This window comes from Rattus norvegicus, chromosome 19 (genome assembly GCF_021556685.1).
Source record: "Rattus norvegicus strain SHRSP/BbbUtx chromosome 19, alternate assembly SHRSP_T2T, whole genome shotgun sequence".
In the NCBI taxonomy this organism is placed as follows: Eukaryota; Metazoa; Chordata; class Mammalia; order Rodentia; family Muridae; genus Rattus; species Rattus norvegicus.
In genome coordinates, this window is record NC_141552.1 from 23,445,557 (window position 1) to 23,459,219 (window position 13,663).

General features: G+C 47.1%; 2 protein-coding genes across 7 annotated transcripts in view; one reads left to right on the plus strand and one right to left on the minus strand.

The window, feature by feature from the left end:
• Positions 1-13,663, minus strand: part of LOC147999161 (disks large homolog 5-like) — a 74,223-nt gene that overhangs the window by 42,040 nt on the left and 18,520 nt on the right. The window contains exons 6-7 of the mRNA XM_087596456.1: positions 13,301-13,463; positions 12,196-12,586 (exon numbers count right to left, since the gene is read on the minus strand). Coding sequence (XP_087452582.1) covers positions 12,557-12,586; positions 13,301-13,463 — 193 coding nt within the window. The 3' untranslated portion in view covers positions 12,196-12,556. The remainder of the gene's footprint in view (positions 1-12,195; positions 12,587-13,300; positions 13,464-13,663) is intronic.
• LOC147999163 (uncharacterized) overlaps positions 1-13,663 on the plus strand; it is a 142,525-nt gene that overhangs the window by 2,387 nt on the left and 126,475 nt on the right. The window lies entirely within an intron of this gene.

Below are 13,663 nucleotides of genomic sequence, written 5' to 3' on the forward strand. Positions count from 1 at the left end.
GCAAAATTGAGGTCTCCAAAGCCAGAGGAGCAGTGAGGAGGTGCAGGGGCCGTAGACCATGGAGACTGATATATGCTGATGTTAGATACCCAGACTCATCCCTGTGTCGAAGTCTGGATGTCACAGAGGCACCTGGCAAAGGTCCCAACAGTGTCCTTCAGGATTCAGCTGTCTCCCTACTTGCCCTCCACCTAACCCACTTCTTGTGGCTCTGGGAGTCAAGGACTTCATCACCTTTTTCGTTTTCTTGTCATATTGCAGGTACTGTAACTCGACCACTCTTCCTCCTGCAGGAGACACATCATTTGTCACAGAACAGGACTGCTGCACCAGGAAGACCCATAGCATAACCAGGACGCTACAATGAAAACATGACTGGCCCTTCATGCTGAATGACAGGAAAAGCACCCGGCCTTCTCTTTGTTGCAGACTGGATTCCTCAGCCTTCCTGTTATGAACAGGGCACTAGTACCCTTCACAGGATACTTAGTGTTTATAAGACATTTATAGAATTCATCTTGTATATAGGCCATTGGGCTAGGAGCCAGCATCAAGGCATCAAGTAGGAGGAAATACAGAAACATTCTAGGAAGGGAAAGCCAGGGGCCAGTGGGATGGCTCAGTGATTGAGGACCAGAGTTCAGATCCCAGCACATGGATGTTCACAGTCATCTGCAGAATCAGATCTAGGGGGTCCCATGGCCTCCCCAGCTCCCAAGCAGCTACATGTGTGCGTCTTAGACACTTCTCACTCACCGTGAAACAACCTAAGCCACAAAACATCCCACACCTTCTTGGATGGGCCCATCCCTGGGGGAGTCTTGTGTGTTCTGGGCTTCAACTCTAGGAAGGCTTGGCCTTGTTTTATAGGATGTCTTATTACTTGTATCAGCAGAGAGAGAGAAAAAAGATCCAGTCCTGGAACCCTAGAGGACACTGCCAAAATGTCACTGCTGTGCTGGCATAGGCTTAGAGATATCTCCATGATCCATCCGAGTCACCTAGAGCTCAGGGAATGATGGAAAAGTCCATGTGAGTTCGCCCAGCGCTTGCAACCATGACAAAGCTTGGAAAACACAGGGCACATGTGGTGTTTGATCCTGGGTCAGTTCAAACCTCTTGAGCCTGCAGCTAAGACAAACAGCTACACTGGCCTGAGTGCACAGGCCAGATCTCAGAACCTGTTTGCCAACCATGGAACACTCTGGATTCCTCCTCTCAGCTGGACCTTGATCTGCTACACCTCATCCACCCAAGCTTCTCAAGAAATGAAGCTACCAGGTTAATGCAACAACTAACTGAAGGCAACAAGAGCCTTCAGCCGCCCTGTGGCAGTAAGGTCAGTCCATAGGTCTCCTGTCCCTGCACCCTCAGTACCTGTGAGAGCCATGGCCACCTATTCCCTTCCGAGGTGAGGACAATTATACCCACAACCTTGCTTTCAACAAATCCTGCCTTGGCCATTGGTGGGACCCTCATGAGTCTCAATCTGATGCAGGCCTCCTCAGACACTTTGGCTTCCTTTCTGGCTGCTGGAGCTTGGGCCCTCTGGCTTGGCCTAATGTAGGATCAGCAACATCCAACTCTGTCAAGCCTCAGCCATCCCACATTGGGTGCCCTGCTTCACTCCTAGGTGCATTCTTTTCCCACATCTCTCCAGTCTCTCCCTCATCCCTAATTCCCCTTGCCTCTCAGGCCCAGCCCTTCAGTCTCTGATGGAGACTGTCCTGGAGGGACAGGAGCCCCTCCCCTGCTGGGCTCTGACAACTCAGCCTTGGGCTGACTCATCTCTACAGGCACAGCCTGCTGCTCCCCTGCCCCTGCAACCCACTTCCTAGCTCTGCTTCACACAAACACTCTGAGATCTCTACACTGGCTTCCCATTCTATTTTGCTCCCTCTCTGTCCTCCAGAAGTTCTGCTGCTCTCTCTCACCACAGCAGGACCCACCAAGACACTGCTCCTGACCCCAGCAGCCACCAGCAGCCCAGGTCATGGGGCTACTAACAGCTTTGGCCCAGGACTCAGGGCTCTTTCCTTCTTCAGTATCGAGTCCAGGCTGAGACCATCTGGCCTGCTGCTGGGTCCTTGAAACCCTCAGTCTCACAGCCTCTGGGCACTCTGAGCCCTAGTCCTTATGGCTAACAAGTAGCTGCCCAGTCAAGCAACATGGGCCTCACTGGCTTCCTGGTGTGCCATGATGCTTTCCATGCATGGCTGGGGATGACTGCATGCTAGGATTATGTCTGGAACTAGACCTGCAGGTAACACCTGATGGGTTGGCCAGGCTGTCCTCCTACTCCTGTTCTCAGGAGATTCTCCTGACTAAGCCTCCCAAGTGCTGGGATGACAAGTATGTGCCACCATGCCAGCTAGGGGTCTTCAGGTGTGATGAAAGACTGGGATCTGTGGTCCTGGTTACTTCCAACAGTGGGGATGCCAGTGTTCTGAGCATTCTGTCATCTAGGACTTATATTCCATAACACTGTGAGACTTCTGCACTGGTTACCTGTTCTCTTTGAAACCTGTCTTCAGGTATCTGACAGTGGGAGTCTCCATGAAGTTTTTGTCACCCTGAGGATGTGGCTATATTAATAAGCTCAGGCAGCATGCAAACACAGCAGAGGTTACAAACAAGACTACCAGGCTGGGGTCACTAAGTGATAGAGTGCTCCTTTGGCATGGTGAGGGCCCAAGTTCTCTTGCAACCAACATCTGCTGGGGATGTAGCACAGTGATTAGGCACTTGCCTAGCGTATGTGATGTCCTGGGCTCCATCCCTAGGACTAAACCCTCATCCCCACCCTGAACTCACCAGGTCCAGGCATCACTGTCATTCCTGAGGGCTTGAGTTTGATCCTCAGGCCCTCTCTGATACAAAAAGAGAAAAAGCTCCCTTGATTTGTGTTTGACCCCCACATGTGTCATGCCCGCCCCACTTTGAGTGTACAATTAAGGAAAGCATGAGGAAGTGGTTGAGAGGCACTCACTGCCCTTGCAGGAGACCCCAGTTTGCTTCTCAGCACAAACTGCATGTGACTCAGCAGGTCTCAGGGTGGAACTGGATATGTGACCCTGTGCTATAGCACTGTCCAGAGTGGGGACTGCAGCTTCTGAAGAGGAATGCAGGCCTGGCCTCCAGACCTCCACCTTCAAGTCCTGTCTTGAGAGCCTGATGCCCTGGCCAAAGAAACTCCATCTCTCCAGAGGAGCACTGCACTCAAATGACACCTCAGTGATGAAAACTATCTGTCCCCAAAGGCATGCCACTGAGCAGAGATAGCCTCAGTCATGCACCTCTGCCCATCCCCAGTTCCTCATGTCAATAACTCAACCTTTCATGAAGTAGATGGCAATGCTTGAGGTAGGATGATCAGTAGTTTACTGGCCAGTCTGGGCTCTATGAGATGCTCTCCCTGAAATCAGAGCCAGCAAGAAATTCAGCATGAAAGCTCTTTGTAAAGAAGCTCAATGACCCAGTTCAGAGCCTGGGACCCCGCACGGTAGGATAAAGTGACTCCCATGGCTTTTCCTCCACCTTCAACACTCATGCTTTGGAATGCACACCCCTACAATGAGATCAATACACATGGAATAAAAAATTAAACAGAAAAATTAATGAAGACAATGCATACAATGTTTTAAAGGATCCCGGGAACCCTCACTTAGCACTTTCCTTTCCTTTGTCTTGGGAACAGCACCTGCATCAGAGACTGGAGACTTCCTGCAAGAGAGAGAGGAGAGATGCACTGTTCATTCAGCTGGAGAGCTGTGCAAAGACCAGAGCCACCTGCCTTTTTCTGACAGTGGGAGCTGGGCCCAAGTGTGGGCTGTTCCTACTAGAGGAACCACAAGAAGAGGACCACCTTCCTCAAACCTTCCTGGAAGTCAGAGCACTGGCTATGGACGTCCCTCAATCCTCAGAGGACTCTCTTTCAGCGATGGCTCAGAGCCTGTTAGGACAAAGAGGGACCAGAGCTTCCCCCCAAAGCAAGATCCCTGTCTTATCTGACAGGTATGAGGGCTTAGGGATGGGACAGAGGATGTGACAAGGTTACATGTAGCACAGGACTAGGTTAGTAAGGCAATCAAAGAGGAAAGAATCCTGGAACATTCCTCATCTGTTCTTTTTGCTCTGTTCGTAGGGATGAGGGGCAGTGTGGGGTAGAGGACTAGGACACAGCACAGCCTTCTCTGCACATGGTGAGCTTTCTAGGCTGCCTGGTCACTGTGACCAGCAACTTTTCAACTGTGCCATTCTACTACCATGGCTGACACAACTGGTGGACCATGTAGCAATAGGACTTTACTGACTTAGCGACATTTGGAATCACACAATGATCATGTGTCACAGAAGAGTTTTTTTTTTAAGAAAAGGATTTTAAAAAACTATTTATTTTGTCCATCTGAGTACGGTGTCCCTGTTTTCAGACACAACAGTAGAGGGTAGTATATGAGAGTAGAAATGGTTAAGAGACACAATGCGTGGTTGCTGGGGATTGAACTCAGATCCTCTGGAAGAGCAGTCAGTGGTATTAACCACTGAGCCATCCCTCCAGCCCCAGTATATTGTATTTTCAATGTTGTTTGTTTTTATTTCCTTTTTCATGTATGTCTGTATGGCGTTTCTGTGAGTACAGGTGTGTGTGTGTGTGCCTGTGTAAAGGTCAGGGACAACCTGAGCAAAGGTCCTCACCTACCTCTCATCCATGGCTGTGATTGCTAGGCTAGCCCTTCCCCCTAATCCTAGAGACTGTCCACTTTAGGCTCCTATTTCCCAGTAGGAAGGGCGGGATGACAGACACTACTGCATCCAGGTTTATGTGTCTTCTAGGGACCTAAACTGTTGCTGGGCTTGTTCAGCATGAAAATAAATCCCATTTCACAGCCCTAGCTGGGCCAGGCAGCGCACAGGTCTTTGCTGCTCTTGCAGAAGACTTGGGTTCAGTCTCCAGCACCAGGGTCAGGTGGCTCACAACCACCTGAGACTCCAGGTCCAGGGACTTCCAACCTCTTTCTGGATAAAGCTACATGGCAAAAGCAGGGTTGGGAGCTGGAGGCTTCTGGTGTTGGCTTCTCCCTGCAGCAGGGGGCAAATCATGGGCATGTGAAACATTGAACCCTGTAATTCTACAAAATGCAGAAGCTCCTGATGTCCCTCATGGTGCCCTAGAGCCTGTCCACCACTCACGGAGGCTTCATGAACATGGCCTTTTCCTGACATGTGTGCACTGTGCATCCTCACTCTCTACCCCCTGCTTTATGGGGTTGGAAGTCTCAGGTGTAGGAGGCGCCTACCATAGGCCTCTTCTCAGCATTTCAGCATTTTACCCACTTGACTATCACCAAGCATCCTCTGCTCTACACAGTTACCTCAGCCTGTGACCCTCATCCTCCAGACTCTCGTGAAGCAAACACCCATGGGTGTGCAGCTCTCATAGTTAGCCAGGCTAAAGGGGAAGGCAGCAAATCCTTCATGAACTCTACAGCTCCTGAGGCCTAGGAAAGTGTCTATACCGGGGCTAAACTCATGCTGCCCTGTAAGACTACATTTTTCCTTTAAACAGAAGGATGTGTGGTGGTGGTGGCACAGGCCTTTGATCCTAACACTTGGGAGGCAGAGGCAGACAGATTTCTGAATTCTAGGCCAGCTTCCTCTACAGAACTAATTCCAGGTCAGCTACACAAAAAACAACACTGTCTCCAAGAGTAAAACAAAAAGAGAAAGAAAGAAAGAAAGAAAGAAAGAAAGAAAGAAAGAAAGGAGTGAAAGAAAGAAAGAAAGGAGTGAAAGAAAGAAAGGAGTGAAAGAAAGAAAGGAGTGAAAGAAAGAAAGGAAGGAAGGAAGGATTCATATTTTGTATACAATGAGATGCCTGCCTGTCTATACCTGAACCACCATGTTAACTATAACTCTTGTCACATCTGTATTAATTCAAATACTGAAGGCCAAATGGTTAAATCTTTTTTTTTTTTTTTTTTTTGGTTCTTTTTTTCGGAGCTGGGGATCGAACCCAGGGCCTTGCGCCAAATGGTTAAATCTTAATGACTATACAATTGGGGGGTGGTGCTGAAGAGATGGTTGGTTTAGTGGCTAAGAGCAGAAGACCAAGGTTCAGTTCCCAGTGTCCACATGGTGGCTGCTATTAACCTGTAATTGCAATTCTAGGGAATCAGTCTGGACTTCACGGGCACCACACATACCACATGGTGCACAAGCATTTATTAGGTGAAACACTCGGGCCCATAAAAATAAGTAAATAAAATATATGGTTAACAGACACTGTGATTCAGGAAGTTCTTAGTGACTTTGGTTATCATTTCTCTCTCCCAGAGACCTGTCTTCCTCATGCTCAGCCTCCCTGGCTTCTAGGACATTTCCTAGCTCTGTGGAGCATGAAGTACTCAACACCATAAGCCAAGCATTGCAAAGCCATCTGCACCTTCACTGCTACACCTTCTCCATGGCTGTGTCTAAAGGGAGAGACTTGGAATCTCACAGATGCAAGGCCAAACCTGTTGGGCTATGTGAGCCCAGCCACCCAATAGTCAGATCTACTCCTGTCCTTGGCTATGGCATGAGGCTCTTAAGACAAATTAATCTGAAGGATCTCAACAGCTATGCTGTTAGACCTCTCATTGCTCTGCCCGACCTACAAGCTCCTTTACTGGCTCAAATTCACACCCGAACTCCTCTCCTGCCTCAGCCACCATCAGCTCTTCTACTCCTCTCCAGCTGTGCTCTGAATAATCCACACTAAGGTGGACGTTAACCTCTTGTGGACCTCCAGACATATGCTTGTGATTACTCTTCATTGGCTGTTTTGTATAGGTAGGCGGGTTCTTCTAGTCTCATGCAGAAAACTGCTCACACATTTTGGATCTTACAACACCCTCTTGATTGAGAATCCTGACTAATGACTGACTGAGCCTTCCATGCCTGAAGTCACCCTCTGTCTCCCAGTCCAAGATGAGAATCCCCACCCTAACCCCATGGTGTCCAGTTTCATCTCAGAAGCTAGACTCTGCACTGCCCATTACCTTTTGGTTCTCTGCCTCTAATTCTGTTAAATAGTTCCTCTCTTCTTTAAAACAAATTCATTTTGTTGTTTATTTTTTGAGACAGGGTTTCTCTGTTTGGCCCTGGCTATTCTGACATGCTCTCTGTAGATCAGACTTGTCAGGAAGCCAGATATCTGCCTGCCTCGGCCTCTTAAGCACTGGGATTACTGGATTGTGCCAGCATGTTTAATTAAAAATTAATTAGTGGCAGTGCATGTTGGCACATGCCTTTAATTCCGTCAGTTTGGAGGTAGAGGCATTGTGAGTTCCAGGACAGCCAGGGCTATAAATTAACACCTTGTCTCAAAGAAAACAAGCCAAAAGTGAAACAAAAATGTTGCAATATGGTCTTAGGTATGTAACTGAGTCTGTTCTTGAACTCTGAATCCTCCCACTTTCACTCAGGTGCTAATCAGCAGGCTTCTGTCTTGACTTTCACTGAGCACTCAGGGCTGCCAGGACAGTTACCTCTCCCAGTGTAACTCCTGACTCTCTCATCAGCATCATCACAAAACTCCTGCTAAGAATTAAGGAAACCTGAATTCTAAGGAACAGTCGGAGCTCCAGTATTTCCAAAGCTCACTCTAATACAGATGGATCCTATGCTGCAGTAAAATGGTCACAGCTGGAGGTCTTAATTCCAGGACTTGGGACAGAGGGGTTGGTGGATCTTGAACTCAAGGTTATTTTTATGTTACATTGTTGCTCAAAGCAAGTTGGGCTGCTACAAGATACCCTGTCTCAAAACTATACCAAACACACCTAAAATGAAACAGAGGAGTTTGAGTGGGCACAGATGGGAAAGCTCGGCACTTTATGGCTAAGCCACCTGCTGCCAGCACCAAAGTCCATGCACAGCCCCGATTCTGAGCTGTGTCTGGGACCCCACTTAGGAGCACGCACTAAAGTAGCTCAGATCCAGGGCTTTTGGTCTAAGAGGAATTCAGGCAGTCACTCTTTGGATGCCAGTTCTCCAGCTCAACTGCCTGTCAGCCCAGGATCTGGTCTTAGTCATGGCTTGGCATCCCTAAATTCCTCCCAGCTGTGCTCTGAACTCACCCTGTGCCCCGTTCTGATGAATCTGCCATTCTCAATGGGAGTAGCCTGAAGAAGTCCCTCACACCTGAAGCACCACTCTGAGTGCACTAAATACTGCAGGGGAGGGGTGTGGCCAGCAGAGCACCCACCCCTTTCAGCTGTAGAACATTTAGCTCTAGAGTGAGCACTGCTGTGCATTGTGGAACTTAAGCAGTATCCCAGGATTGGCCTGGGAAGAGCCGTTGACACTCACACTTTCTGGGGTGACATGGTCTCCTGAGGATAGAGTCAGGTCAGGAGCAGCAACTGATGCTCACGAGAGACAAACTTTCTTCACCACCTGCCCATGCTGCCATCTGGGCTTTTTGGGTGACATGAGTGCTGAGCCCCCCAGGTAGATGGGTTTTCAGGGGTCCGGTGGTTATTGTCACCAAAGGTATCCACAAGGATAAGTCATACTGTACTAATTCCCATATTAGATCCCTTCTCACGGGTCACAGAGGCCGTGCTGGGTCCTAAATGTGGACCCAGGTTCCTGCGCACTTTTGAGGAGACTGGTCAGGGCGCAGGTTTCAGGACATTTTGTTTGAATTATTTTGGGGGATTTCATTTTTACTGTTGGGGACAAACCTAGGGCTGCCATGTGCTGGGAAAAGGCTTTGCACAGCTGTAGATCAACCCTAATTATAAACTCCTAAATTCTCCCAATCCTGGAACTTTCTAGGTCCCTCACATGATGCAACCTTTGGGGGTTTCCTCACATAGAATCATGGGGTGGATTGCATCCCAAAGAGAGACAGTGGGAAATGTTCCCCAGTGTCTGCCTGTGGCTGTGGTGATGAGAGTGCTGACCAGTGGATGGCAGGGCCCATGTGAAACCCTTTTGTTTTCTACTTGAGTGGAATCTTCACCATGCCTTTTTTTTTTCTTGAAACACAGGTTGCCCTGGAACTTACAGTCTTCCATCACCCAGACTCAGTTTCCCATGACTGGGATCACTGTCTTAAATTACTATGCCCATCTTTCTTTTTTTGTATTTATAAATCTTCTAAAAGCCAGAAGGATATAGAATTTAAAATTTTGCGGTCCAAGGCATTTTCAACAGGGGATTCTTGACCTAGGACTATCCAGACCAGTTTTTATTGTGTGGGTACTTCATTCCCGTAACAGCTTATGCTTGACAAAGAGTTCAAAGGTGTGATGTCACTGGGCATCAGGCGGTGTTCCAAATAGCAGCACCGACTCAGGTTGTAATTTAGGCTGGAGAAACTTACTAGGACCCTGGTAATCCTAGCACCCTGGGGCCTCACATGTCCTTAGTCTGATCTAGTGATGAATCAACTGCTCTTGAGGGTGGATTGGAATTCTAGTCACTGTGAGGCAGGAGCATTAGTATCCTACAGCCACTCTGGGCTCCATAGGAAGACCCTGTTTCAATAGTAAAGGGGTCACCTGCGAGTTCTTACTGTCTTCCCTGAGGCCTTCCTGCTGGAGTTAGAATAGCTGTCTCACCAAGTTGATGTAGAGGGCAGAATGTTGGTGCCTTCTATAATGAGGACTAGTGACAGATAATCTATGGAAATTCTAGAAAGATCTACAGGTATTTATGTCCTGTGCATGGGAATTGCTGGCTTCCCTGTGTTCTTTGCCTTTAATTTGCAGTCCATGGGGCACCTGGGAATGTCCCAAAACCAGGCTGCACATAGGGCTTGTCCCATAATTTTCACTTGCACCCAGTGCCTGCCTGATGGTCATAAGTCTGACAGAGCCACTGTATGCTCTCCTGAAACCTGCAGAGAGCAGTATATGGGACCCTACCATCCCCACACTGCCCATCAGTGTCTACAATGTCCCTATATGGCACTGAGATGGTCTAAGCTCGTTCCCGCCTATATGCTGCATCAGAATCTGACCATTCCTAATTTCCTCCTCTCACACCCACACTAGAAGCCCTGTACCCACACTAGCCCCAGCTGGCCTGTTGCCTACTGACATCTCATGGACTCTGCCCCAATCCCCTGCCCTACCCTGCCCTGCCCCGCCCTGCCCCGCCCTGCCCCGCCCCAATGCCCTGCCCTGCTCCAATTCCCTGCCCCAATGCCCTGCTGTGCCCTGCCCCAAACTCCTGCCCTGCCCCAAACCACTGCCCTGCCCTCACTCAGCTGACAATGTGGACATCTGAAGACAGTCACTGGACAATGGCTGACACACTTGTCTGAAGACTGGAAATGTTTCTCGATCTTGGAGAGGAAAGAAGGACCCTCCAACTACACTGTCCTCTAAGGAAGTTTATTCAGGTGAGGGATGACAGGGACTGTTTTGTCTCATGTCACACATGTCAGTAGAAAATATCCTAGGTATTGGATGCCGCTGTTAGCATTAACAGAATAAAGCACATAGTGTTGGGAAGGATAATAAATTATGAGTAGGATTAGAAAACCCCAAGCCTCTTCCAGGTCCTAAGAGAGCAAAAAATACCACCAAACACAGCATTAATATGGCAGGTTGGTTAAATCTAGTTACTAGATTCTAGTGTGATAACTATGACCCTTTTTGTGTCATGCTCAGCTTATAATGACTAGAGGACCTAAGCTTGACGGTCACCAATGCCTCTCCCTTGCTTCTCTAGCTGCTGAGCATTGAAAAGCCCTAATGAGGCAGCATCTGTGTGCAGACATACTGGATTATTCTTCTTCACTTTATCTCTCTGAGTCACCTCCACTCACAGTAAGTCAGTTTAATTCCATAAATTGGAAATGAGTCACGTGGAACATATACTTTCTCAATACAATCACAGATTTCCATGTAAAAGGTGAAACATGAACTGTCCCACCTAAGCTCTGGGCTTGCACAGACCTGCTCTGCAAAAGAAACATGTGTTCACAGCTGCAGTCTGCATTCACTATGGATGCTCTTGAGGTCCTCCCTAAACTGCATGGATTAAGATAATTATCTTGCTTTCTATCAAAAGAATTCATTATGCCAAGTTGGCCTGTAGAAGGAGGCTAGTCTCTTCTGTATTTCATCAGATGTGCTTAATGTATATAATCATCGGTAGTAAGTGAAAGATCTGTTTGGAATTGAAACTGAGTGATGCTGGAGGATGATTCTGAATGCACAATGAGCAGTGGAGGCACCAGAGCCCAGTACGGATGCCTAGCAGGCTACCACATTGAGCAGGCACCGCTCAACCACCTGTACATACACATCTCCCTCTGAGATCTCTCTCCTTAATTGAAGGTGATCGTGTCCACCTAGTACACCACATGCCCTGGAAGGACAAAAGCTACCTACAGGAGCTGAGGTGATGACTCAAGGTTAGAGCATCTGCTGCTCTCTCAGAAGAACCACATGGTCCCTAACAATCATCTACAATGGGAAATGCTATTCCCTCTTTTGGATCAGTAGGGAAATGCACTCAGGAGTGGCCCAGATACATTTGAAAAAAAGAGATCCATTGAGTTTAATGATAAAAATAAATATAATCAGCAACAATAAAAAACACAGCATATGAATGATCAAGTGAAACAGCACCTATAAAAACCTATTTCCCAAAATGACGTAGATGGTCATTATCTTTGTGGTTTAATACTAATGCTGTGTTGTAAGAAAAACTGAGGCACATGGTTCTCCATTAGGATTATTCTATATTCCTTTGTGAAAATTGTCATTTTTTTCTGCAGCTCTACAGGCATGAGTGTGTGTTACTCAATATCTGGTGCACACAGTCAATAAGGAATGTGTGTTGTAGACTGATATAGACTAGGATGAGCAGAAGACATGACAGCATGGATACAGTATGTCAGTGATTACATCATAAAGTGTGTGTCCTTAAAAAAAGTCACATTATCCACACAAAAGACACTATCACCCTGTGTACCCCTTGGTAGCTTTGAATTCACTGGACCATGCACAGATCCATATCTAGCTGTCAGTTCTAAGTCTACAGGAGGGGAAAGGACCCTTGAATAAGATGGTCTTAAGAGTCAAGAGTTACAAATCAATTTTTATTCATAAGGAATACAATTTACAAAAAACATAAAATGAACAAATAAAATGGTATAAAAAATGAAAAACAGTAACAAGAATATATAACTATGAAATAACAAAAAGAAAACTTCAATGAAAATCATAACCAAAAACATTTCTTAACAGCATTTTCTTAATGAACATTTAGAAACACAGTTGTAGTGCTGTTTCTCCTGTAGGACGTGAGATGTCAAGGTAGTCCCCTCAATTGTCTCTCAAATGGTGTTGTCTGTATGAGAAAGGAGAAAGACCTCAAGGAGATAGGCTGGCATACGGATACATAAATTTAGGGTCTCTAAACATTGAGGAAATTAACTGAGAAGAAGAATATTCACCCACAAAAAGTCTTTGACTGTGAGGATTGTCGTCACAGGGAACTCCTGAGAGAGAAACTCATTCCTCAGGGGGCTGTCTTCCTGGGACCCGTCCTATGCCATGTCTCCTGCAGTTCCTGAGACCTGGGAGGAGAAGGCAGCTATTAAGACACTGATTTGGTGGGGACATGCATACCAGCTGTCAAGTTGCTGCCTTCTGTCCCCTCAGCTGCATTGGACAGACAGCACTGATCTTTTCACTGAAATCATTGCTGATATCTCTGCAGGCTGGAGAACATCACCAGCAACCCTCAAAGTACTGTGGGAGAACAAGCTGCTCCTCAGACTCTACCAGTGCAAACCAAGAATGGGGAAATGGGGAGAGACCTAATTGGGGTGCAGGAAGAAAGGAGAAGGCCACATGATACCTAGATCAAAGCCAATGACCAGGACTCATTTGCCATTTGCACTTGGTTCTTATCCCTACAATGTGCTTCCAACCATCACATGACCCCTGTATGACCTTTGTCACACGACCAAGAACTCATTCAAAACTCTTCATAGCATCCAATCTGGGACAGGGAGATGCAGTCATGTGATATGTTATTCCTCTGTCACCATTTCTGGACTGCAGTTTCAAAAAGGACAGAGAAGTATAATTGCCCATAATTCAGTTTCTGAAGAGTGGTTAACATCCCAGAATACTTGTGCAAGACAGAGCAATGAATAACTCTGTCACATGAGGTGGGTGACTGACTGGGTGTGGGGAGATTAGAAAGGTGATAGGGGAAGCAAAGATGTATCCAATAGGCAAATGGTATCACACATTGTTAATCTGACTCAGCTGCTTGTTCCTACCACATTTTGCTGGGTCTGGAGTTTGCTGGTCTTCTCCTGTTCATCTTCATCATTCGGGTTCAACTCAAACAAATATCTCTGTAACTCCTTGCTCTCCTGCTTCAATGTGACCAACTTCTTCTTCATACATGCCTGGTCCATCAGGAGCCGGCTGTGCAGGTTGCTGGAAACACACTCTGCATAGTAAGATCCTGAAGCCTCTTCCTCCCATTCCAACTGCCAAATCCCACAAACTCCACCAGGACCCAGATACCCATAAAGACTTCATAGAATACATCTCCATACATGTAAGGCTGCTGCACAAACAGCAAACAGCCAATCCAGGGAAGAATAAATTGTTTCTGTGACCCAAGCACGAATAAG